The sequence below is a fragment of the Hyperolius riggenbachi genome, chromosome 10 (genome assembly GCF_040937935.1).
Source record: "Hyperolius riggenbachi isolate aHypRig1 chromosome 10, aHypRig1.pri, whole genome shotgun sequence".
Lineage (NCBI taxonomy): Eukaryota > Metazoa > Chordata > Amphibia > Anura > Hyperoliidae > Hyperolius > Hyperolius riggenbachi.
Genome location: NC_090655.1, coordinates 97,203,373 through 97,230,511, shown reverse-complemented (window position 1 = coordinate 97,230,511; position 27,139 = coordinate 97,203,373). Strand labels below are relative to the sequence as shown.

At 44.1% G+C, this 27,139-nt stretch overlaps 1 protein-coding gene and 1 long non-coding RNA gene across 3 annotated transcripts in view; one reads left to right on the top strand and one right to left on the bottom strand.

Annotated features, from left to right (window-relative positions):
* PCDH15 (protocadherin related 15) overlaps nt 1-27,139 on the bottom strand; it is a 1,564,441-nt gene that overhangs the window by 24,380 nt on the left and 1,512,922 nt on the right. Inside the window, exons 34-37 of the mRNA XM_068257852.1 lie at nt 17,721-17,742; nt 10,107-10,145; nt 7,145-7,218; nt 96-231 (exon numbers count right to left, since the gene is read on the bottom strand). Of these exons, the coding sequence (XP_068113953.1) occupies nt 96-231; nt 7,145-7,218; nt 10,107-10,145; nt 17,721-17,742 (271 nt within the window). The remainder of the gene's footprint in view (nt 1-95; nt 232-7,144; nt 7,219-10,106; nt 10,146-17,720; nt 17,743-27,139) is intronic.
* The window catches only part of LOC137535960 (uncharacterized), a 376,361-nt gene that overhangs the window by 192,547 nt on the left and 156,675 nt on the right, over nt 1-27,139 (top strand). The gene's annotated exons all lie outside the window — the stretch shown is intronic.

Here is a 27,139-nt window from a genome sequence, read left to right as displayed (position 1 = left end):
TAATAAATACGTTGATTTAATGTAAAACTGTTTTGTACATTTTTTTTTCCTCCTGCACAGTAGCAATAAGCTAGGAAAGTATATACGGTACTTACATCTCCTTCTGCTGTAGGCCCATGAGGACTGTAGTAATAGCCACCATCATTATCAGGAATAACTTCTCCATATTCCTCATACATGCCAGATGGAGACAGTAATCTTCGTCGGCTTCCATATTGCGGCAGTTCATACCTACAGTAAACAACATCCTATTAAGCCAATGTGTTTTGATACTTTTATATCAGGATGCATTTTATTGTCTTTTTAACAGGATGAAGAGCACAGGCTGCTCACATAAACAGTCATTACTGTTTATGTGGTGCTTAAAGCTAATTCTTATTCCCATCATTGGTAAGGTATAAAATTAATCTAAAATCTGTGCCGAGTTAAATGTAGCAAGAAACATAACCTAATTTATAAAATATAGTTTTCCAATAATTAAAGTACTATGAACATGAATACTACACTTTTTTGTGACTGATGCACATGTAAGGTTAACAAATAAAACTCAACACACCTTCTTTTAACCACTTCAGGACCACAGTGCTAACCCCCCCTAAAGACCAGGCTATTTTTAGTCAAATTGGCCACTGCAGCTTTAAGGCCAAGTTGCAGGGCCACACAACATAGCACACTAGTAATCACCTCCCCCCCCCCCCTCCTTTCTCTCCACCAACAGAGTCTGTTGATAGGGTCTGCTCACCCCCCCTGTGTTTATTTTTTATTTATCAATATTTATACTACTGTTTTTTTAAAAAATGCCAATTTTTTTATCTCCTCTTCCCTGCTCCCTCCCTCCCCCAGCCAGGCGATCAGCGTGATCCGCTGTCATAGGCTTCAGCCTATGACAGCCGATCACTCCCCAGCCTCAGGAGGGGACAGCTGTGTCACACGGCTGTCCCCAGTACAGCGCTGCTGCTGATCGCAGCGCTGTACATGTTAATTAGACGGCGGCTCTGCCGTCTAACAGTCTCCCGAGCGGCGATAGCTGCTCGGAGACTGAAGGCAGGGTGGAGCTCTGCCCCCCAAGCAGGAGATGCGCGCGCAGCCCTGCAAACTGCAGCCCCAGGACTTGACGCCCATTGGTGTGAGGCGGTCCTGGGGAGGCTAAAGAGACTCTGAAGCCTAAAAAAATAGCTTTTTACAGGGTAGACCTCTTCTGCAATAAGCCCAAAACAAACAAATAAGCTGAAACAATGCATTCCCACAGAAGAATGAGGTCTTAATTACCCCGAAATCCCCGGGGCAAAATGTGGGGCTCCTTCTGGGTAGAGGCAGAGCTTTGTGCAGTAGCTCTGCCTCTAGTCGCGTCAATCTCTGCCTCTCCCCGCTCCTCTCAGTCTTCTCCACCTCTCTCTGCCCCTCTCAGTGAAAGATCTGCAGAGATTGATGCGACTGGAGGCAGAGCTACAGCGCAAAGCTCTGCCTCCCCTGAGCAGCAAAATCCACAACCTGGAAAGTTGTAGAATTTTGCCTTGGGATTTTGGGGGGATAAAACCTTGTTCTGCTGTGGGGATGCAGCGTTTCAGCTATGGGCTTATTGCTGAAGAGGAATGACCTGTAAAAGGCTATTTTTTTAGGCTTCAGACTCTCTCTAATCAATTTTTTTATAAAACTCTAGTGATTATGTATCTATGTACAAATAACCATAAAGTAACGTTTCTATTTTCAGTTAGGAAGCTGTATAAGGTAATCAGAATTACCTATTACATATTGTGCAGGGAAGTATAAGTAACCTAAAAGATAAAACACTGCAAAAAGCCATAGTGTCTTCTTTAAACAGAATGCCATTTGATTTGATCACCTACCCTTAAGAATTTCAACACCCCAGTGCACTTCAGGACAGAGAAAGGACCGTACCAAAACTGGGAATTTGGGCACAAACAACAATGGGGAAATTTGTGTGCTACAATAGGGGCCCATATTTAAATAAGAAAATACCAGCTACAGCAGTGGCGTAGCTAAGGAGCTGTGGGCCCCGATGCAAGTTTTACATTGAGGCCCCCCAAGCACTCTATACATAACAATTGATATGGCACACCAAAACCTGCCAATGGAAACTACAGTGTCAGAGGTGCAAGAAAGGAATGGGGAACAGTTTGTTAATGATCACCACTATTCAAAGTATCCGTAGAAGTGATTATTATGAGCACCGGACCAAGAGAGAGCTAATACTGTAGTTGAGGGAGGGCCCTTCAGGGCCCCTTTGGCCCAAGGGCCCCGATGCGGTCGCTACCTCTGCACCTCCTATTGCTACGCCCCTGAGCTACAGCAGGAAATTTGGGCATGGAGCCCTTGGAAGCACTCGTGTCTTCCAGTGCTTCTGAAGACTATTCCGTACTGGGCATGCGTGCGAGTGCTGTCACACACACTTGCGCATACACCATATGGAGCCGATCTTTGGGAACACAAGGGGAAATAAGTGCTTCCGAAGCCTTCCATGGCAGCAAATTTGAACATGGATGACAACGCTGGAAAACTGGGACCGTGAGAGGAACGGTAAGGAGCTATAGGACCAATGGTAACAATATGTTAAAACTTTAGCAGGCCACTTGGAGCCACTATTACCACTGATGTAGCACACATTGTGCAATTTACATGACCCACGTTACCTAGGTAGCACCCACATTGCTAGTATAATGTGTGCTAAACTGCTTTACATTGGCAACACAGGCCTTACCAAATCAGAGTCATGCTAATTGCACAATGTGTGCTACATCAATGGCGTAAGTGCCAGTAATATTGTGTGCACTACCTGTACATGGCAATTGTACTGCTAGTGATGATGCCCCAAGGCTATAAATTAGAGAGGGGCCTACACGTTTTAAGCTTGGGAGATAGTTCAAAAATAAAAAACAATCTACCAGGTAGAATCTACATACAGATATAAGCCACGGCTGCAACACATGCACATCACTCAGGCAGGAGGTGTGGGATCTACCCAAAAGTTGCAATGTACTGGTAGATCACAATCTACATAATGGGCACCCAAAGGATAACCATTCTCTACAGGAAAAATAAAGACAATTTATTTTTAACATTGTAACACTTTATTTTTTTTAAACTTCAACTTTTACTGAGTGTTTGCTGCTATTTGCTTTGGTAGTAACCATTTATTCAGTGAGCCGATGCCCAAGTACTGATGACGGGATATGCATGTAAGTCAGGGAGTGGCAGGGGCTTTTAAAGGACACCTGAACTGAGAGGGATTTTAGCCATAGACCCTGAACAAGCATGCAGATCAGATTAGCCCCATGTTTGTTTCAGGTGTGTGATCTAGATACTCCTGCAGCCAAACAGATCAGCAGGATGTACAGTAACTGGTATTGGTTAAAAGGAAAAAAAAATATGGCAACCCTCTCAGTTAAGGTGTTCTTAAACCTACCTGGCGGTATGATTTTTTCCAATTTCTTTTTCCAAAAGCAGTGCAATTTTTTCACAAGCTTTCAGACCCTAAAAATCATACCGCTTGATAGATCTGTGGCAGCCCTGCACATTCCACATCTCCGATGGATCCAACTTGTGATTACTGCCCTGAGCTGTGGATTTCTGTCCCGAGCCTGACTGGGGTTTAATGAAGAATGTGATTTTCTTGTCCTGGAATACGCAGGTGGGATTTTGAGGATTTGAAAATCACGTTTATGAAAGACAATTGGTTGATAATGTGCTTGTGCACTAATAAAGGTCTGTATTTGTCGACCAATACTATTGAAGATGGACCCTAATGACTTTAATGGCAGGCAAACTTTGAAAACCCTGAGGGCTCTACCTACACCGACTCCAGGCAGGCTGTAAAATGGCTGCTATGTTTGTTTCTTTTATGGGGGGAGGTGGGACACATGGTAAAAATGTTGGATTGGCTATCCTGTACCACTTGACTTGAAGGTGAAGGGTCAAAAAATGGCTCCATGTTAACATATAGAGCAAACACCAACTCCACAAATTATCTGCCGGCTAACATGTTTGTCCTTAACTAATAAAGGCATTCCTACTAGAGAAATAACTCCTTTTTTTCCAATAGCCCTCCAGGACAGGTGCTAAATATGAGACAGGGCCCCACCTCAAAGACAGAAAACACTCAACTAGCTCTCTTTAAATTCCACCCACAGGTATTCACCTGCCAGTTGTGTGTTTCCTGTCCCTGGGAAACCTATATAGCTCTCTGAAGGTCAGCAGCCAGGTAGTGCTGAGGCTGGAAGGCTTTCTAGGAGGTAGCTTTAATCTGTCCTGGAGGTATTGATAATGAAGCTGCTCATTACCACTACGTTTGTGGGTTCCCCAAAGATCCTGCAATGAAGGTGGAAGAAGATTTGGGAAGGCGGAGGTCAGCGGCAGGCTTGGTTAGAAAGTGTAAGTTTTTATTTAACTTTTCTGGCTCAAGAAGAGGAGCAAAGATGTCAAAAGCTTCCATTGCTAGATGGATGAAAGTTTGTATTAATGAAGCTTATAAAGCACAAGGGATTCAAAGTCCTCAGGATATAACTGCACATTGAACAAGATGTCAACTTCCTGGGCCTATAGAGCTAGAACTACAGCAACAGAGATCTGTAGAGCAGCAACTTGGAAAAGCGTGCACACCTTTATTAAGCATTACCGACTGGATCTGCTATCAGTTCTTCAGACTGTGATCCCTCCCTAAGGTTGGTCACTAATTGTTTATCATCTCATATGTAGCAGCTGTCCTGGAGGGTCATTGGAAAATAAACAGAGTTAGATTACCTGGTAATATTGTTTTTAATAACCCTCCAGGACAGGTGAGCAACCCACCCGCAAAAAAAAAATATATGGACATAAAACTAAATTATATGTATACAGTTAAATATATATTTAAATATGTGAAATAGTTTATAATGTATATGGAAAGGATATGGTATCGGGAACAGTTAATTGTGACATACTGGCAGGTGGATACCTGTGGGTGGAATTTAGAGAGAGCTAGTTGAGGGTTTTCTGTCTTGGGGTGGGGCCCTGTCTCATATGTAGCAGCTGTCCTTGAGGGTTATTAAAAATAATATTACCAAGTAAGCTAACTCATTTGTTAAATATTTTAACAATATTTTATACAATTGGAAATGTATTTTATGGTAACACTTAATAATTCGATCAAAATACAAATAGAGGAGCGCAAGATATAGGGTTAAATAATTTTTTCTTTTTTATTTTACTTTATTTTGTTCCTAATTGGAACCAAATGTAAAAAGATATATAAAAAAATATATATATATGCACGTACATACAACCACATAAGTCTACTAATATCTATATCTCCACACAATCAAGAGCGCACACCACAAAGGGGATGAATAGCGATCCACCATACATTCATTCAATCAATCACATCCATATTCATACCAAGCCCTCTGATGACCCTTTGGGGATTTAGAAAAAATGTGAAAAAGATATATATATAAAAATTATAAAAAATATATATGCACATATATATATATGAAAACGATTACAATTTCCAGGATATAAAAAGCAATAAAACTCGTTCCAATGAAACGGTACTCAAAAGATTTTCCTCCACATGCATAAGGACCTTGTCCTCTCGTATAGCCGTGGCAGTATCACCTCTGTCAGGATGGAGTCCTTTCCACAGAATCAGACCTCACACCAGAACTTTTGAGGGCGCAGTTCCTATGCTTGGAAGCTCTTCACAACTAGTTAGCTGATTACTCACGTATCCCCAGAAAGAACCAGTCCCTCACGACCGGAATTTGTCCACACGGGGGTCCGTTTCTGTGTTGCAGCGGCTACTGACTCACCCACGCTGCCCGTAGTGTAAGCAGCCGTGTTGCGAGCTTCCGCGAGCTTCCCAGCCGTGTTGCGAGCTTCTCACTCAATCAAAGATTTTTGATTGAGTGGGGCGCCCCTTTAATCAATTGGAATCTTGCTGCCTGGGATCCTGTAACTACAGCTTCATGCCATAGCGGTGTGTGGAGAACTTAACGTGGAGAAGAGCTACATTGTGTGTGACACAGGCAGCTGGAACGCAGGACTATAGGAAGTGGAAGCAGCTGGGACGCACGGAAGTGACGTCAGACACCTCAACCAGCCGACACGCGGAAGCTCGCAACACGGCTGCTTACACTACGGGCAGCGTGGGTGAGTCAGTAGCCGCTGCAACACAGAAACGGACCCCCGTGTGGACAAATTCCGGTCGTGAGGGACTGGTTCTTTCTGGGGATACGTGAGTAATCAGCTAACTAGTTGTGAAGAGCTTCCAAGCATAGGAACTGCGCCCTCAAAAGTTCTGGTGTGAGGTCTGATTCTGTGGAAAGGACTCCATCCTGACATAGAGGTGATACTGCCACGGGTATACGAGAGGACAAGGTCCTTATGCATGTGGAGGAAAATCTTTTGAGTACCGTTTCATTGGAACGAGTTTTATTGCTTTTTATATCCTGGAAATTGTAATCGTTTTCATATATATATATATGTGCATATATATTTTTTATAATTTTTATATATATATCTTTTTCACATTTTTTCTAAATCCCCAAAGGGTCATCAGAGGGCTTGGTATGAATATGGATGTGATTGATTGAATGAATGTATGGTGGATCGCTATTCATCCCCTTTGTGGTGTGCGCTCTTCATTGTGTGGAGATATAGATATTAGTAGACTTATGTGGTTGTATGTACGTGCATATATATTTTTTTTTTTATATATCTTTTTACATTTGGTTCCAATTAGGAACAAAATAAAGTAAAATAAAAAAGAAAAAATTATTTAACCCTATATCTTGCGCTCCTCTATTTGTATTTTGATCTGATTCTTTTTTTTTTTGTGGGGGTAGGAGGTACTCCCACAGTTTGAGGTAGCAGCAGGAAGTAATCTCTATCTCTCTTTTTGAGACTTGCACACATTTTTTGTTAATATACAGCGCCCCTTAGATTTTCTTTCTAACACTTAATAATTCTCTTAAGATGCCTATTGGTAATCTCTTTACTTGATTTCATATTTAGATTTATGTTTGCAATTTGGCAATACATTTGTAAATGTATTTATTGTATACACATGATAACAGTACCAGTGTACATACTAAAAGAAAAATTAAAGAATGTTACAGTGATCTGTCATTTATAAAACTGTTGAACGTACCCATGCTCATAGCTGTAATAATCTTGTCCATAATACTCCTGCCCGGGATCAATACCGGACTCCATGGATAGCTCCTTAGAAGAAAAAATAAAGAGAATATGTTTTATTTAATTTGACTTGATTTGTGTATTGCTTTGTATGGAATTCAGTTATCCACCTAATAATCAGAATTGTACATTGCCCCCTTGAGGACCAGAGGCTGCTGGTATGCTAAAATGCTGCATTCCGACGAATTGCCGCAATAATCAGTCGCTCCCGCCGCTCTGTCCCCGCTGCAGGCTGCTCTCCCTGCCGTCTCTATGACGGCAGAGCGCTGTGCGCCGGTCAGGAGCCACTTTCATTGGCTCCTGACCTTTCACTCAATGTAAGCCAATGGGATTGGCTTACAGTAATGACAGGGCCAGGAGCCAATGAAAACAGCTCCTGTCCAGCTCACAGTGCTCTGCCATCATAGAGGCGGCAGGGCAGCACATTGCGGCGGGGATGTGCGGTGAATGGGACGTCGAGTTTACGTCCAGTCAGAACCGCAGCGCCACCCATCCGACGTAGATTTAAACTGCGTCGGTCTGCAAAAAGTTAAAGTTAATGCACAATATGTGAAGTACAGCCACCTTTAGCAACAATCAGGAAGTACTTATTCAGTGATCTATTGTCAGCAAACCAAAATCTGTGTGTTTCTAAAGTTTGCGTATTACCATTGCTTATTTAACGCAGCCTGTAATAAACTTTGTGTAAGGGTTTGTCCTTTGCTCTAAAATACTTTACTAATGGCATTTGAATTAAGTCTGCTGCAATGATCACTTTTGGTAAATAACAGGCACCCTTTTCTATACCTACACTTAATTATTTATACTAGAGATACACATAGCATGTTATATAAATCTGAGGAATTACACTTGCATCTGCGGAAATCACAGACTATTCCCTGCAAGCGTTTTTGCTGTACAATTGTGTGTTCTGGGATGTGTTGTAATGCATGCATATTTTTTTACAGTAGCCATTGATTTAAATGAGAAAACACATTCGTTGTGTGAGAAAGTAGTTCAGGGTTTTTTTTCGGTTTTTTTTTTTTTTACGCTATACAGAATTGCAGATTCCTCCAGAAAACACAGCAGCACCATAAACTATCATAACCTGCATTTCCAGTATGTGGCAAATGCTGCAGGTTTTCTCAAGTGTGACCCCAGCCTAAGATACTATGGTATCAATCGTATTCAAGGAAGCTTGCCCTGGTGTGGAATAAACAATGGACACAGAAAATAATTGCAGAAGGAATTGTAGAGTAATATGCTACACTGAATGAAAAATTCTGAAGTCATTTTATTGTATGGATAGTATACTGAATTTAGCAAACTTTGATTTGCCACATATTCACTGTTGGCAAACTCTTGTCTATTTCTAAAGATATTCACTATCCCCATTTGATGACAGAATAGTTCACTACCCACCATTTGCCTCTTCCAAACCCCATGATATATTCCTTTTCACATGACAAATTAATACCGGTTTCACGTGTATTCCATATGCATAACAACATTCCAGTCATAAGATCCTGCAGATATTGCTTGTCTTCAATGATTCTTAATTGAATCTTCTAGCTCCTAATTCCCAACAATCTCTGGTAGCTGGCCTCTCCTTCACCTGATCAACTTCCTAAAAAGGGGCAGCATGACGAGAATTAGGTTTCTGGCATAACCCTCTTAGCATGTGCTTAAATTAGGAGCAACAAAAACCAAGCAGTTTTGCTTTTTTAAATGCTTGAAAATGTTATACAGAGAACATGCAGAAATCCTGCCCATCCCCCTACTCTGCTGACTGGGGCTGCTCCGTAACAGCTCTCTTTCTCTGATGAAGCATGTTGAAGATGTTAGATAAACAAATAAGCAATGACTTTACAATCCCTTTTACACTCACTGGGCTACTTCTGCTCACAATGCTATGAGCTTCTCCGAGCTTCTCCAGCACACAACCTGCATGTCCCTGTACACCAGAGAGAGAAAGAGGAGAAATCAGCTGGTAAACTCAGCCTGACTTAGCAGAGGGGGATGACCCGTTTGTTTAGCTCCAAGATACGTCGTGAAGGATATCTGCATCTGCTCAGTATAACCTTTCAAAGACACGTTTTAAAAAAAAAACTGCTTGGCACCTGAAGCTCCTAATGTTAGGTACATGATAACAGGGTTATGCCAAAAACCTAATTTTCACCATAGCGCCCCTTTAAAATTCACAACAGTCACCAGAATCGTTATGTAAATACTGGTAATTGCTTACAGTGAACTTCCAGTAGATCTGCCTGGATTTAAAGAGAACCCGAGGTGTGTTTAAAGAATGTTATCTGCATACAGAGGCTGGATCTGCCTATACAGCCCAGCCTCTGTTGCTATCCCAAACCCCACTAAGGTCCCCCTGCACTCTGCAATCCCTCATAAATCGCAGCCGTGCTGTGAGGCTGTGTTTACATCTGTAGTGTCAGTCTCAGCTGCTCCCCCGCCTCCTTCATAGCTCCGGTCCCTGCCCCCGTCCCTTCCCTCCAATCAGCAGGGAGGGAAGGAATGCAGGCGGGGACTGGAGTTCTGCAGGAGGCGGGGAGAGCAGCAGACTGACACTATAGAGATAAACACAGCCAGCTCTGACAAGCTGTTTGTCAGCAGCGTGGCTGTGATTTATGAGGGATTGCAGAGTGCAGGGGGATCTTAAGGGGGTTTGGGATAGCAACAGAGGCTGGGCTGTAGAGGCAGATCCAGCCTCTGTATGCAGATAATATTCATCAAACCCACCTCGGGTTCTCTTTAACTGAGTTATAACTGAGCTTTGGTAATTATTAAACATTGAAAACTGTGGACAGCTGTGATGGTAATACAGTATATCTTGCATAAACTACACTTTTTAGAAGCTGTAGTCTGGAAAATGATTTGTATGCAAATATGTGTTGAGGAATGGCAGGAAACAAAAAGGAAAATACCTCTGGTTTCAGCAGAGATGGTCTCAGCAATTGCTGTTGCTGGTCCATAGAAAGGAAAAAATACAATAGTTGCAGATAAGAAAGAGAAAAGAACAGAAGGCAAGAGATAGTATCATGTAGCATCTTAAATGTACAGTGGTTAGTGGTTACATTCATTTTAATAAGCAGGAACACAACTGCAAAATGGATACCTAGAGGTTCCTGTATGAGCTAGATTAATTGTGTGCTCTGGAAATACAAAAAGCCAGAATGTTTTATAATGAAAATCTGAACTCTACAGAGGAACTCCAGTTGATTGCAAATACCATATTGATGCATTCTGAAGTGGCATATGCCCGGTCATATGGTTCCTTCATGTATCATAGTAAATGGTTTGTCTGAAAAGTTACACTGTTCTCTGACTACAATTCAAACTGTTACAGACTCAAAAATGGCCGGGTGACACTCCCATGGACTTGTTCTGAGGGGATTGTGTAGTGTCCGGACTTCCTACAGAATTAGGTCCGGTTCACATTAGCGTTCCCTGTCCGGATTGGCCGGATCCGGACCGTATACTGTACAAATGGAACGTACGTTCCGCATAGCAATGCAAAGGCTATGCGGACATTCACACGTGTCCGTTCCGTACAGTACGGAGCCGGACCGGATACGGACTCCGGACACTTTTCCAACATGCGCTACTTTTTGGGTCCGGATCTCCGGCCCACGCACCCGGACCAGAGCCGGACCAGAGCCGGACCTGAGCCTGACAGCACCATCCGGAACACAGAAACCAATGGGGAACGGAAGGCACAGAACACACTGCCTACAAACACCTGACGTTCTACCCCACTTCCTATGCGTATCCAAGCGGCCATTTCGGATGGGGACACATGGGCCAAGCATGTCTGGAGTGGAGCAGCAGTGACAGACGTGCTGGAGCTGTTTGGCAAAATGTTGGAGGTGGAGGTGAGGCCTACAGCGGAGGAACCTGATTCTACAGGTGCACCAGGTGCATCTTCTGCTGACACCAACATTTTTTTATTTAAATTTCGCTATTTTTTGCCCACGGATCCGGATGGCAGCCTGATGCATGCCTGATGCAAACGGACCGGATCCGGATCGGAACCGTACGGTTCCGATCCGGATCAGGTCCTGATCCGATCAGGATCCGGGTCCGTTTGCATGGCAAAACGCAAGTGTGAACGGGGCCTTAATGTGTGGTTTGCTCCATGCAAGTGGAGAGAGAAAGTATATCTGGGCATCAGTTGAGTAAACACACAATAGAACTTTGCTAACCACAGTTTTTTGGGCATGATTATGATGATATGGCTTATTAATTTACTCTTATTAACAAAAGTGTGACACTTCAGCCAAAAAAAAACCCCTCTCCATACATCACTGACAGATTGCAGCACAAGTAATGACACTTAATGATATGCACTGAATTCATTGTTCTGTGTAATGGTAGGTTTACACTCTGAACATAAACTCACAATGAACTTAGGCCCCATCCACTTTTAAAGCATTTTTGTGGCTGATACACAACGTATAGATAATGAGTAGAGATGGCCTGAACCTCCGATTTTAGGTTCGTGAACCGTCGGCAAACGTTCGCTTTGCGTGAACTTTCGCAAACCGCAATAGAATTCAACTGGGAGGCGAACTTTGAAAACTAGAAACATTTATGCTGGCCACAAAAGTGATGGAAAATTAGTTTCAAGGAGTCTAACACACCTAGAGGGGGGCATGGTGGAGTGGGATGCCCAAAAGTCTCAGGGAAAAAAATCTGGATTTGACGCAAAACAGCGTTTAAAGGGCAGAAATAATATTGAATGCTAAATTGCAGTCCTAAAGTGCTTTAAAACATCTTGCATGTGTATACATCAATCAGAGAGTATAATTAGAGTACTGCTTCACACTGACCACAAACTCACTGTGTAACGCACCACAAACAGCTGTTTGTGTTGTGACGGCCATGCTGGACTGTTGCGCACCATGGCGAGATTGCTCTTCCTCACTCAGTGATGTCAGGTAATGTCTGGCTGCCTTATCAACTTTCAATGGTTCTTTCTCTACCATTGTTAAAGCTTACATCTATTTTTTTCAATACTTGTACTGTTTGCTGTTCAGTACCTGCAACGAGAATCTTTTATGGAGGGCAAGTCTGCCATTGTGAGTGACCATGGGTAATGGCTGGGGAATCGGGGTTCGATTCCGGTTCGGAGTGGGAGCTTGAGAACTGGCTACCACCACCCCACATCCAAGTAAGGACCTATTTGCTGTATAAGTCATGTACCTGCCCTGACCGTGCTTTGCAGACCAGGAATCTGTGGTCAGAAGGACCCTTGACCCAGTGTAAGACGAACCAAATTGAAAGCATTTGCCAAGAATGTGTTATGGAGGGCAAGTCTGCCATTCATTCAACTGTGTGAAATTTTCTATGGTACTTTCTCAGTAGCATGGGGACCATGGGTAATGACCGGGGAATCCTGGTTCGATTCCGGGTCCGGAGTGGGAGCCTAAGAAACGGCTACCACCACCACACATCCAAGGATGGCAGCAGGCACGCTGTAGGCAAAGACGCAGGAACGGCTACCACACATCCAAGGAAGGCAGCAGGCATGGCATGCACGTCCCGAGGTAGTGACCAAAATTAACAATACAGGAGGACTTTCGAGGCCCTGCTGTAAATGACACTGATAGACTGTACTACCTTTAACGAGAATCTGTTATGGAGGGCAAGTCTGCCATCCATTCAAGTGAAAGGTATGCACTGACTGCCAAGTATAATACAATGTGCAGTCAAAGATTCAGTGAAAGGTATGCAGTAACTGCAAACAGCTGTTTGTGTAGGGACAGCCACACTGGACTGGTGCGCACCATGACAAGAGTGCAGGTGATGGCGGCTCTCCAGCCCATATGGTCTCTGGGCTGAGGTAGCTGAATGACAGAACAGTGACTGTCCAGCTGATCAAATTTGGTGTGTCCACAATGAAGCAACAACCTTATTATCTTGAGTGTGCCCCCCCCCCCTCCCGAGACACTCATATAGCCGGCGGTCATTGCTTCATTGTGAAACGCAAGCCCCTTCACCGCGGCAAGGTAATGATCACGAAGGGGAATGAGCACATCTACATGCCTTTTGTTTTGTAGTTGCAGCTGCAGTGCAGCCAGAAAAATTAGGCAGGCATGTACACGCACCAGAAAAATTATAATAGCGGCCGCTGCTAGCAGCGGCCTTAAAAATTCAGGAATCCGCCTGGAGTCCTGGACCCTGTTGGTGGTGGTGGAGAAGGCAGTCAAGCGGCTTACAGGCAGAGGTGCTGTGTGGGGAGCGACTTAGTCTTGGGGCAGGCAGTCACACGGCATGCAGGCAGAGATGCTGTGTGTGGGGACTGACTTAGTCTTCGGGGGGGCAGTAGCCCCCCGGGATCCATGCCTCATTCATTTTGATAAAGGTGAGGTACTGAACACTTTTGTGACTTAGGCAACTTCTCTTCTCAGTGAATGCCTCCAGCTGCACTGAGGCAGGGCAAGACAGAAGTTGGATGGCAAATTGTGAGAGCTCTGGCCACAGGTCAAGCCTGCGCACCCAGTAGTCCAAGGGTTCATCGCTGCTCACAGTGTCTACAGCCAAACTTAAGGCCAAGTAGTCGGCTACCTACCGGTCCAGGCATTGGTGGAGGGTGGATCTGGAAGGGCTAAGGCGAGGCGTTGGACTAAAGAATGTCCGCATGTCCGACATCACCATGAGATCGCTGGAGCATCCTGTCCTTGCCTGCGTGGACATGGGAGGAGGATTACTGGCAGTGGTACCTTTATTGCGTTGTGCTGTGACATCACCCTTAAACACATTGTAAAGCATAGTTGCCAGCTTGTTCTGCAAGTGCTGCATCCTTTCTGCCTTCAGGTGAGTTGGTAACATGTCCACCACTTTGTGCCTATACCAAGGGTCTAGTAGCATGACCATCCAGTACAGCTCATTCCCCTTGAGTTTTTTTGTACGGGGGTCCCTCAACAGGCTGGACAGCATGAAAGATGCCATCTGCACAAAGTTGGATCCCAGACGTGCTATCCATCTCCTCTTGCTCTTCCTCAGTGACGTCAGGTAAGTCCTCTTCCTCTCCCCAGCCACAAAAAATACCATGGGAACATCGAGCAGCACAAGCCCCCTGCGATGCCTGCTGCGGTTATTCTTCTGCCGCCTCCTCCTCCAAAGAAACACCTTCCTCACCATTCGTGTCTGACTCCTCTTCCCCACACGACTCTTCCTCCTCCTCCCCCTCTGTGCTGCCACAGGTGTTGAGGAAACATCTGGTTCTGATGAAAATGTCTCCAACAACTGTTCCTCCCGTAACTGTTCCTGTTCACGCTCCTCCACAGCTTGATCCACCACACTACGCATGACACGCTCCAGGAAGTAAGCGTACGGGATCAAGTCACTGTTGGTGCCTTCACTGCCACTCACCAGGTTCGTTACCTCCTCAAACGGCCACATGAGCCTTCATGCAATTCGCATCAGTGTCCAGTAGGGCCAGAACATCCCCATCTCCCCAGATTGTGTCCTTTTACTGTAATTGTACAGGTACTGGGTGACGGCTTTCTCCTGTTCTAGCAGGCAAGAGAACATTCCGTCTGCAAAGCATGCCATGGCCATGTAAGACCGCCTGAAATGCCCACACAACTTCCTGGCCTGCTTCAGGACGTCCTCTAAGCCTGGGTACTTTGACACAAATCTTTGAATGACTAGATTCAGCACACGTCATGCAGGGTACATGTGTCAGCTTTCCCAAATTCAAAGCGTAAAGAAGATTGCTGCAGTTGTCACACCCTATGTTGCCAATCTCCAGCTGGTACGGGGTCAGCCACTGATCCACCTGTTAAGAGCAGCCAGAAGAGCTGGTCCAGTGTGACTCTCCGCTTTGAGGCAAGACCTGTCTAAGATGGCGTGTCCTGTCATACCTGGCATGCAGCATAGGCCCTGGGGAGATGGGGCTGTGTAGCTGGAGCGGAGATTGCAGCACCAGTAGAGTTGAACTGCCACTCAGCCGAGGAGGAGGAGGATGATAGCGAAGAGGATGTAGCAGGAGGAGTAGGAGAGGAGGTGGCAGGAGGCCTGCCTGCAAGTCGTGTAGGTGTCACAAGTTGGTCCGCTGCACAGCCACGTACTCCTGCTTGCCATAGGTCACCAGGTTGACCCAATGGGCTGTGTAAGTAATGTACCTGCCCTGAACGTGCTTGGCAGACCAGGCATCCATGGTCAGGTGGGCCCTTGACCCAACGCTGTGTGCCAGAGATGACACCACTTGCCTCTCAACTTCATGGTACAGTTTGGGTATCGCCTTTTTAGAGAAATAATTGCAGCCTGGTATCTTCCACTGCGGTGTCCCAATGGCCACAAATTTACGGAAGGCCTCAGAGTCCACCAGCTGGTTTGGTAACAGCTGGCGAGCTAACAGTTCCGCCAAACCAGCTGTCAGACACTGGGCAAGGGTGACCGGCAGAAATTGGCTTTTTACACTCAAAGATTTCCTTCATGGACACCTGGCTGCTGTGGGCAGAGGAGCAGGAACCGCTCAAGGGCAGAGGCGGAGTGAAGGAGGGTGGCTGTGAAGGTGCAAGGGAGAAAGCTGCCTGAAGATGCTGCTGAAGATGCTGCACCTGAAGGAGGAAGAGGAGAAGGAAGGGTGGCTTTGCTTTTGTGTGCTGCTTTTGCTCAGGTGCTCTTCCCATTGCAGTTTGTGCCTTTTCTGCAGATGCCTTTGTAAGGCAGTTATCCCTATGTGGGTGTTGGCCTTTCTACGGCTCAATTTTTGGAGGCAGAGAGAACAGATGGCATTGCTCTGATCTACGGACGACACACTAAATTTCCAAAACGCTGAGCCCCCCTGGGGTGATGGCACTATGGTGGCATCAGCAGCTGACGTTTAAGGGCATGTTGGCTGGCGCCGGACACTGCCACCAGCTGTTTCTGATGACGAGCTCCCCCTGCTTCTTTCAGCAACTTGTCTCCTCCTACTCCTCTCTGGATCCCCCTCTGAACTGTCCCCTTGGTCATCTTGTCTCTTAGGATCCCACGTGGTATCCATATCATCGTCATCATCATAATCATCCTGCCCAGCTTCGCTTGCCTTAGACATCTCCAAAACTGCACCAACAGCAGGTACTTCATCATCCTCACACGTTACATCCATAGTGTCGCCGCCTAATCTAGACATAAGAGGCGGTGTAAAATGCTTAGCACCTTCGTCTGGTTGTAAAAATAATGGCTGTGAATCCGTTAACTCCCCACCAATTAACTCCTGCGAAGTGTCAAATGCAGCGGCTGTGGTCCTTGTAGTAGCGCTGGTGGCTGCGGAAGATGAGGTGTTCTGTGTTAAATAGTCAACCACGTCCTGACAATCTTGGGAGTTGATGGGAGGTGCCTTCTTCTGAGCACTGTACTTTGGGCCAGGGCCGCACGAAATCACATCAACATGACCTTGCACAGACCTGCCGGGTGCTCGTCCTCTGGATCTGCCTCTGGATCTACCTATTTTGTCCATATCGGGGGGGGGGGAGGGTGAAGTGAAAGGTATGCACTGACTTGACTAATACTGACTTGACTAATACTAATGTGCAGTCACACAGGTGCAGTTAACAGGTATGCACGGAGTGGTATAACACACTGCGTGCACTCACATAGGTAGGTGGGTGCACTGTGAACAACAGGTAGGTATATGCAGTGATGGGTATTACAATGTGAACCTGTCAGTCACACACAGACGGGTATCGGACAGGCACAGTGACACTGCATGCGTTCACATAGGTGGGTGGGTGCACAGTGAACAACAGGTAGGTATATGCAGTGATGGGTATTATAATGTGCACCTGTCACACACACAGGTAGTCACTGAATGTGCTGGGCCTGGCAGTGGCACACACAGTAGGAATTACCAAGGCTGTCTATGCAACACAAGTGTCAGTGGGACACACACACACACAAAAAATAGATCACAAGATTAGCTCTCAAAAGAGCTGTTGAGGGGTGCTTTTTGTAGCAATAAGAATCGGCAAGGAGCAAGCTATGAAGCCTACAAGAGCCTAACTAAGCTTTCCCTAAAGGTCTCTGCACAGCAGCTCTCCCTTCTCTAATTACTGCAGGCGCACAAGTAAGTGAAAAGCCTGACGCTGCCTGCCTTTTATAAAGGGGGGGGGGGGTAGGGCTCCAGGAGGGAGTTTAGCTTGATTGGCTACAATGTTGCCTGCTGACTGTGATGTAGAGGGTCAAAGTTGAACCTAATGATGCACTATGGGGGCGAATTGAACTTCCGGAAAAGTCCGCATTCACTCGCGAACGCGAACCACCAACCGTTCGTGCCATCTCTAGCGATTACCTTTTTTTTTTTTCCAGAGAATGACAAAACTGAAAGCAATGCATGCATACCATTTTGCTAAAACGTTTTTCAGAATTTTGACATTGTCATTTTAGTACATTACTGCAGTCTGTTATTGCATAAACATATCATTACTAATCATTAAAATGAGCTCGATAGGATGGGAAGTTCAATACAAATGTTACTTTGGAAAACACAGTAATCATACAATGTCCATCATGTAAGCAAATTATAGCGATAGAAACATAATTCATACCTCTGGATGTGCATATCCTCGCCTGTGGAAGAGAAGAGAAGGAAAAAAAAATGTGGCTGTGAAATATGTAGCTTAGGGATACTAAAATAAACTTTGAGCATAAAATATAGACATGAAGCAAAATGATGAGTCCTGGAGGCCATAATTATAAATTTGAATGCATTTTCCTAATTGCATGTCATTTTCACACTAAACTTTAGGCTTAGGGCCCACTAAAGTACTTTTAGCAGCATTTTGGGATCAACGATGATTCCAAAAGTGTAGATTGGGGTGACCGCTCCACCGTGCCTCGACAGACAGTGCTGGACCACAGGCAGCCCGACCTTATCAATGTAGAACAAAGGATTCCAAAAGTGCTAGGTTGATGAAAGGCAATGGAGGTGACCCTACAGTAGAGATTGTGATTTCCCAATGCCAACAGCATTTTTGAAGCGTTTGCACAACACAAAGTACAGGGTCAATGAAAAATTGCTTTTCAATCGCTGTACAAAGCATTTTTACATCACTTTGATTACCCAATACCATTTGCTGTACCCATAAAGCCAAGTGCTAAGGAAAATTGCAATATACCAATTACTATACAAATCACTAGTACTAAATTTAGCTTTACATTTAATAATGCTTCAAAATCACCAGAAATTGCTCTAGAGAATGCTACAAACATTACATTAAAAATGCCTATGCCATTTTAATTGTTATTTCTAGTGTGATCCAGCCCTTAGTTGTTATGCATTTCCATACCTATCTTTTTTGTCACTTAACCAATGAGCTGTTAACCTAGTCCTGATAGAAGTCTAACCAGATGTCCTCTAGCAGTATCCAAGCAGGAACATTTGCTTTTGTAGGAACTAAATGCACCACAGGCCATGTTTTTTTAAACGAATTAATTACATTTCGCTAGCACTGCGGGGGGTATAGCGGCGTGCAGGGGGGTCCTAGAGACACACCATGGGGCAACAGAGGCTGGTGTTAGTGTGCACAACCAGCCTCACCAGGGGAGTGGTGTGCTTTCAGGACCCCCTGCGAGCCGCTATACCCCCCGCAGTGCTAGCGACACGCAGCGTGTCACCAGCACAATGTTTACCTAAGCCTGTCTGTTAGCGCCGCTCCCCCGCCTCCTCCGTATCGGCGCTACCCGCCCGCGTCCCTTCCCTCCCGCTGATTGGAGGGAAGTGACGATGGCGGGTAGCGCCGATGCGGAGGAGCGGCGCTAACAGACAGGCAGAGGTAAACATTGTGCTGTCGACACGCTGCGTGTCGCTAGCACTGCGGGGGGTATAGCGGTGCAGGGGGGTCCTGGAGGCACACCATGGGGCAACAGAGGCTGGTGTTAGTGTGCACAACCAGCCTCTGTGCCCCACTAACATAATTAAATCCCACCTCGGGTTCTCTTTAAGCTCATTTGGAAATATTGCCGCAGAGAAGAATTTTTAGTGTCTGCTTCAGAGTTTGCTACCAAAAGTTGTGTTTTTAGTCAGGGTATTTCCAGTACAGATAGTACAGTAATTGGCCTTTTCCAGTGTTACTGCCATACCTGAGCCAGATTGCAGGTTTGTGTTCTCAGAAACAACGTTAGCCAGACATATTAGCAATGTTGATACTACTTCCTTCTGAAGCTCAAATAAGAAATAATCCAGAAAAGTGGAGAATTTATGTTTTTTATTGTTAGTCTACAACAAAAATATCCATGTGGAATGTCACTGATTGAGCAGGCCAATAAGTGGACATATTAGAATGTCTGAGAAACCTTGATGGAAGGCCACCCCTTGCAACCTAGATGGTCCACCACTGGATGCAAAATTGTTTTCTTGAGAATGCAATATGACTGAATAGATTTGAGAAAATACCTGAGAACCTGCCCTTGTGGCCCTATTTTGCTTCTCAAACTATGGTAAACACCAATAGGAGGTGGCTACTTGGTAACTCAAGCATTACTACAGAAAAACAAGGACACTAGTTGCTGCTAGTTTTTAGTTTGGGGCTACAATGTAGAGATGCATTCATCTGTGTAAAAAAGTGCATGAAACAAAGGCGCCAGGATGAAAGGGCTCAGCTGGATAAGGAATTGGCGTGGCTGGACAACAAAATCTCAATAACTATAAACCTTGTTAATGAAATTCATAAATACCATTTTAAAATATTAACTTTATAAATTGTTATTACACAGACTCTTACACAGAACCCTCCCCTGGTGGTGCCTAAACGTAACCGCTCCCCTGGTGGTGCCTAACCCTAACTACCCCCCCCCAGTGGTGCCCAACCCTAACCACCCCCCTGGTGGTGCCTAAACCTAACCACTCCCCCTGCACAAACACCCTTACACACATAGAAACAATAGTATATTTAATTATGTAAAATCTGTACATACACATAAAATATGACAATAAATATAACATTGCAAGTTTCTAAAACTATAACATATTTCAAAAACTTTAACGTGGTAAAGATGAAAACGATATTTATCCCATGCCCTTTTCTCTGCTTTAGGCACCACATTAGCGATAAATGCATTAGAGTCTATGGCGGAGCCCTTTTAGTCCACTAACCGCCAGCGCCCTTTTTTCGTGCTACCGTAAAAAAATGTTAAAACAGCAATTTGATCCGTTTTCACAGGACTCAGAAAATAAGTCATCATTTGTAAACAATAACAGTAGTAAAAGGCAGTCTATGCATACTTAGATAGTTGTATGTAACGTATTTGGCTTTAATGTTACAGAAAATAACAGTTTTTCAGAATAGTTTTTCATCATCCAATTTCTGAATCTACTGACAATCTACTCTCACTGCTGAGCGTATTATTATTAGTAGTATTTAGTATTTATATAGCGCTGACATCTTCCGCAGCGGTGTACATAGTCTTGTCACTAACTGTCCCTCAGAGGAGCTTACAATCTAATCCCTACCATAGTCATATGTCTATGTATGTATTGTAATCTAGGGCCAATTTTTTAGGGGGAAGCCAATTAACTTATCTGTATGTTTTTGGGATGTGGGAGGAAACTGGAGTGCCCAGAGGAAACCCACGCAAACACGGGGAGAACATACAAACTCCTTGCAGATGTTGACCTGGCTGGGATTTGAACCATGGACCCAGCGCTGCAAGGCAGCTAACCACTACGCCACCATGCTGCAGCGTACAGTCAACTGTTCAGGTTGCTTGGGTATCTCTGCGACAAGATCCATTTTTGTGAATTTTGTCATCTTGAGTCACAATAAATAACATCAGTACACACTTTTATGTATTTTTTAAATCAAGGCTCCAGGACCAAAGATTGAAGTGGCAAAAAGTGTATAATTGTAGCTTTGCTTATTATTTTTTCTCTGTTTGATCATTTAAATTGTTTGTTATTAGAGTTTTTACATTCATGTTAGTGGCAGTGAGACAAACTTGAAATGGGTTCTCAATTTGATTTTAGAAAGACTGTGGATGAGAATATACAAATGATCTTACAAGTAAGGGGAAGCTATGCTCATCCTGTTGGGGGGCCCAGGATTTAAAGGGAAAGGATGTGCTTAGGGGAGTAGTTAGTTTACATACAAGCAATTAACCCTCTTCACTCAAACATTTTAAAAAAGGAACTTTAGTCATGATAAAAACTGCAAGGATGTAAGTTGTATTTGATGCAATAATGGAGGATATTTGCTTCCAGATGGGGTTACCTGTAAAAACATTCTTTGCTAAACCCCTTCACCAGCGTTTACATTTCCTTCGTTTGAAAGGGTCCCTACTGTACCCAAACAAGCAAACCTTTCATCCTCTTGAACCTGAGATTCACGCTGACGCTTGTCAGGTTCTATCTATGAAGGGAACAGTAGGGACCCATTCGAGCCGAGGAAAACTTTAACGCTGGTGAAAAGCTTTAGTACAGAATGTTATTCCATGCAATCCATTTTGTAAGTGAATATCTTCCATAACTGCATTGAATACAACTTGCATTCTAGTTGTTTTTATCTTAACTAGTATTCCAGCTGTATTGTGGAGTGCAAAAACATACTTGCAGACTGTGTAGAATGGTTTTCGAACTGTCTTGCCGTTAGTGTATGTACCATAAAGGAAGATGTGGGTAAGGTTGCATACTAATGTACTTATTTAAAACAAAACAAGGCTGGGATCCTATTACTAACATGACTTCGATATATTTAAATTAAATTGCAGTAGCTCTTCATCTTTTTCTGTACCATTCATCTTTACTTCAACCTCCCCATTTATTAATAGATGGAGCATTGCTATGGCCACTGTTGGAAATATGAAAGCCTTGTAATCTGCATGTCTCAATTGCATTGCCATTATAAAAGAAGGCCTACAGATAAACATAAGCATAGTGTACAAAGTATGAAATATCCATGGACAATTTGAGTAGTTTGTATTACTCTTCGTAGATATTGAGATGGTATTTAAAGAGACTCTGAAGTGGAATGTTTTACCTTTTTTCAAGTGCAGCCATCTTCAGCATTAAAATCGAAGTTGTTTTGCCGCATCGCCGCAGCAGAATGAGTATTATTTCGGCCAGAAATGCCCAGATTACTGTCCAGGATCACAACATTTTTGCTTCCTGGAAGAGGCAGAGCTGTGTGCAGTAGCTCTACCTCTTCCCCAATTAATCTCCGCCTCTCCCCGCAACTCTCAGTATCCTTTCACTGAGAGGGGCGGGGAGAGGCGGAGATTGACTGGAAAAGAGGCAGAGCTACAGTGCATGGCTCTGCCTTTTCAAGGCAGAAAAATCTGTGACCTGGAAAGTCGTGGAACTTTGCTGGGTTATTTCAGGGGCATAAATAACTTGTTCTGCCATGGGAATGGGGCGAATCAGCTTGGAATTTAACCGGTTCAGCACCGCAGTGCCGAAAATCTCATGCATCCGAGCAACGTTCACCTCCCATTCATTCGCCTATAACTTTATTGCTACTTATCACAATGAATTGATCTATATCTTGTTTTTTCCACCACTAATTAGGCTTTCTTTGGGTAGTACATTTTGCTAAGATTTATTTTTTTCTAAATCCATTTTAACAGGAAGATTAAGAAAAAAATGAAAAAAAATTCATTATTTCTCAGTTTTTGGCCATTATAGTTTGAAATTAATATACGCTACTGTAATTAAAACTCATGTATTTTATTTGCCCATCTGTCCCGGTTATTACACCGTTTAAACAATGTCCCTATCACAATTTATGGTGCCGATATTTCATTTAGAAATAAAGGTGCATTTTTTCAATTTGCGTCCATCACTATTTATCAGCTTATAATTTTAAATAATATAATAACATACTCTCTTGACATGCATATTTAAAAAGTTCAGACCCTTGGGTAACTATTTATGTTGTTTTTGTTTTTTTTTGTTGTATTTTTTTTTATATATATATATAAAAATGTATGTGGGTAATTTTTGGTGTGGGAGGGAAACTGCTAATTTTAAATGTAAAGTAATATAATTGTTTGTTTAAAAATGTATGTGGGTGCAGTTTACCATTTGGCTACAAGATGGCCAGAGTGAGAAAAGTCCTGGATGTGAATGATCTCGCATCCAGGAACTAAAATGCAGAGGAGAAGTTTCCTGGGGGCAGAAATACCGCGCTCTCTGGAGAGAAAGCGTCGGTATTTCTGCGGGGAAGTTAGATCGGTGAATGGGAATTATATTCCCATTCACTAATCGGGGGGCTAGCGGCGGGCGGCGGGAGCGCGCCCGATTGCGCGCACCATGCGACGGGAGCAGCAGTGCCTATCTGGACGAGGAAGCTCATCCAGATAGGCCGAACTGGTTAATGCTGAAGATGGCTGCACAATAAAAAGAGGAACAATATTCCGCTTCAGACTCTTTAATCATATTTGGTGTGGTAGTCTTCTACTTGCAGTCAATACACTACAGAAGAACAGACATTTTAGTAACTTGCTAAACACTGTCATTTCAAGCTTACTTCTATCATACAATTACTGAGAAGCATAGTACTTCCTGGTATAGTTATTGCAAAGATATTAAAACGTTCAGCCATAAATTAGTGATGTGCACAGATAAGCATCTTACAATATTTGTATTTATGTAGTGATTACAGGACACGGAATAATGACCCTGAGGAAGCGTCATGTGACGCGAAACGTCGGTGGGAGGAGCCAATCGCCGCACACGCGGATCTCGCGTCCCCGCTGCCCGCACTATCATCACACCCAAGACAGACGGCGTTTGCTAGCCGCATCCCTACCTGGCCAGGCGGTCTAAACGCAGAAGTATGCGGAGATGGACTCACTAGCCTGAACGCTGGCACAGCTAGTCAGCACTCAGCAGCCACTCTTATCAAAGCTGGTGGAGGTGTGTGCCCTGCCTAATTGAGCTGACTGAGTGCGTAGATGGCTATGAACCCCATCCCACCCCAACCCCATCCTCCCATGCACCTTGAGGACGGTCTGGAAAGCTGGTCTTAAAACATACATAAAGGGACCTGGGAAGCTTAACCTGTTACTAAGATGGATACGACTACAGGTTATTGAGGAGGAGGGGAGAGAATACAGCAAAGCTGATCTGTGATGTACCACATCCTGGACTTACCGCAAGTATACCATAATATGAATGCATAAACTACTGGAAGAATGATGTCTGGATGACACTGCTCTAGTAAACAGCACTAATGCTTGCACTGCTGCTAACAAATTAATGCTTGCTTGCCAACTATTGCCAAAACCTACAGGACTTGTCCCCATTAGGGGGAGGCAGCTGACGGGTGTATGGTGTGAGATGGTGTGAGGTGGTGTGCATGTGCGGGCGGACTGGACTTGTATGCATGGAGCAACAGTGTCATAGACAGACTCCATGCATGCAAGGCTAGAATATTGACTTGGGGAAGTGCGGGGTGGCTCCTCGATTTTAATTGTCCAAGTTTCTGTGCAGAAATAGGTTTTTAACTTTTGTCTGTGTTTTGAGTCGGTAAAGGTGTATACCCACAGTGTTGACTTTGTGCAATAAAGAATATTTATGCAACTGAGATCAGTATCAGGTGTTCATGGCCAATTTTGCGCTACCACTATATATGTAAATTTATACTGGCCGCGCCAGCTCACCAGTTTCTGAGAAAATACCGTATATACTCGCAAGCAAGCCGAATTTTGGACCCACAAAAAGTGGGTCAAAAGTTGGGGGGTCGGCTTGCTTGCGAGTGATGTGCCTGTCCCCCCGCTCCCCCTGCCCTCTCCCACCCGCTCCCCCGCGTCCGCTGCTATTACCTTAGCTCCGCGGCTTCCTATTCCCTGTCCTGCTCGTAATTAAACAGCAGCTCGCCCCACAGTGGCTGCTGCGTGATGACGGAGGAAGTGCAGAGAGAGGTTCCCATAGTAACCAGGAAGCCGCTCTCTGCGACTTCCTCCGTCATCACGCAGCAGCCACCGTGGGGCAGAGCTGCTGTTAAGAGCAGGACAGGGGAATAGGAAGCCGCGGAGCTAAGGTAACAGCAGCGGTCGCGGGGGGGGGGGGGGGGGCCTTAAACTCGCTATCCTGGGCACTTTACAAGCTATACTGGGTACGATACTAGCTATCCTGGGCACTATGCTAGCTATCCTGGGCACGATACTAGCTATCCTGGGCACGATACTAGCTATCCTGGGCACGATACTAGCTATCCTAGACACGATACTAGCTATCCTGGGCACTATACTAGCTATCCTGGGCACTATACTAGCTATCCTGGGCACGATACTAGCTATCCTGGGCACGATACTAGCTATCCTGGGCACTGTACTAGCTATCCTGGGCACTGTACTAGCTATCCTGGGCACTGTACTAGCTATCCTGGGCACGATACTAGCTATCCTGGGCCCTTTACAAGCTATACTGGGCATGATACTAGCTATCCTGGGCACTATACTAGCTATCCTGGGCACTATACTAGCTATCCTGGGCACTACCCTGGGCATGATACTAGCCATCCTGGGCATGATACTAGCCATCCTGGGCATGATACTAGCCATCCTGGGCATGATACTAGCTATCCTGGTCACTATACTAGCTATCCTGGGCACTTTACTAACTATACTGAGGCACTACCTTCCCATACTGGGCACTATACTAGCTATACTGGGACACACTGGGGGGGATCATGCGGCCAGCATTTCCTACCCCCGGCTTATATGAGGGTCAATCATTTTTTCCTGTTTTTTCAGGCAAAAGTTGGGGGGTCGGCTTATATGCGGGTCAGCTTGCTTGCGAGTATATACGGTAGATACCAAGTAAACTTTGTACATAGACTGCAGTCCCGCGGCAAAATCTTCAAATTTCATATAAATAATGAATAGCAGACCTTGAGGCATAAATATTTTTATACCCTTGTTTAGGCACTCGCTGGGAGATTTTTTTTTAATCTGCATATAAGCTACTGATTAGCTAATATTAAATAAATCACTAATGCACCTAGTTAGGAGCACTTTTATCAGCCACTGCCTGCATCACAGATTTTCATAATTATATCAAATCAAATCAAAGATAGCTTTATTGGCATGACCAAGCTTCAATACAGGCATTGCCAAAGCAGGGGGAATGGGGAATATGGGATGGTGTGGGTTAGGGGTTAGCAGTTTATGGACCTTTTTTTTGGGGGGGGGGTTACCGTTCATACTGCATTTTGATTACTAGTGGGTTCCAGGCCTAATATATATATATATATATATATATATATATATATATATATATATATATATATATATATATATATATAATGGAAACAAGCTTTATCACTGAATGTAGATATACTGTGCATTTAAAATGCCTTCACCCCTTTTATCCTTATGTCTTTCTAGCCTCATCTCATTTAAAAAACATGGAGTAATAATTACAATTAATAATAGCATGTGATATTAATTTGCATTTAGATCCTAAGGGCAGGCACATTATTTTAGAAGCTAAACTAAATAATGTTACATAAACAATAGTTAATATGTATGCTCCTAACTCTTTCCAAGCAAGATTTCTAGAAAAAAAAATCCAAAAAGGTCAACTGAATAAATAATGTCCATTTAATAGCCATAAGGGATTTGAATTGCATTGTAGATTGCAAACTAGACTCTTCCAATCCCACTAGAACTAATTTTTGTGGTATAAAAATGATGTGTGGAGATGCATGAACTGCATTAGTATAAACCATACCTTTTACTTACACCCACACCTGTCATATTCCTGCATTAACATAATGTGGTTTGGTTGAAAATCAAAACACTGCACCACAGCTTTAGAATCTGATTCATACAAAGTGAGAAAAAAAGCGCTGGCACTAAATGCAGCAGGGAGGATATAACCACAAGCGGTCTTACCTGCAGAGGGCTCCACAAACGTTCAGATTGCAGTCCAAAGAAACAGAAGATGATGGGAATCTGCTGCATAAAAACCCTTTATTGTGGTGGCTAGGCACAGTGGTTACAGCAGTGGGGGGAAAAAAGAGATGTC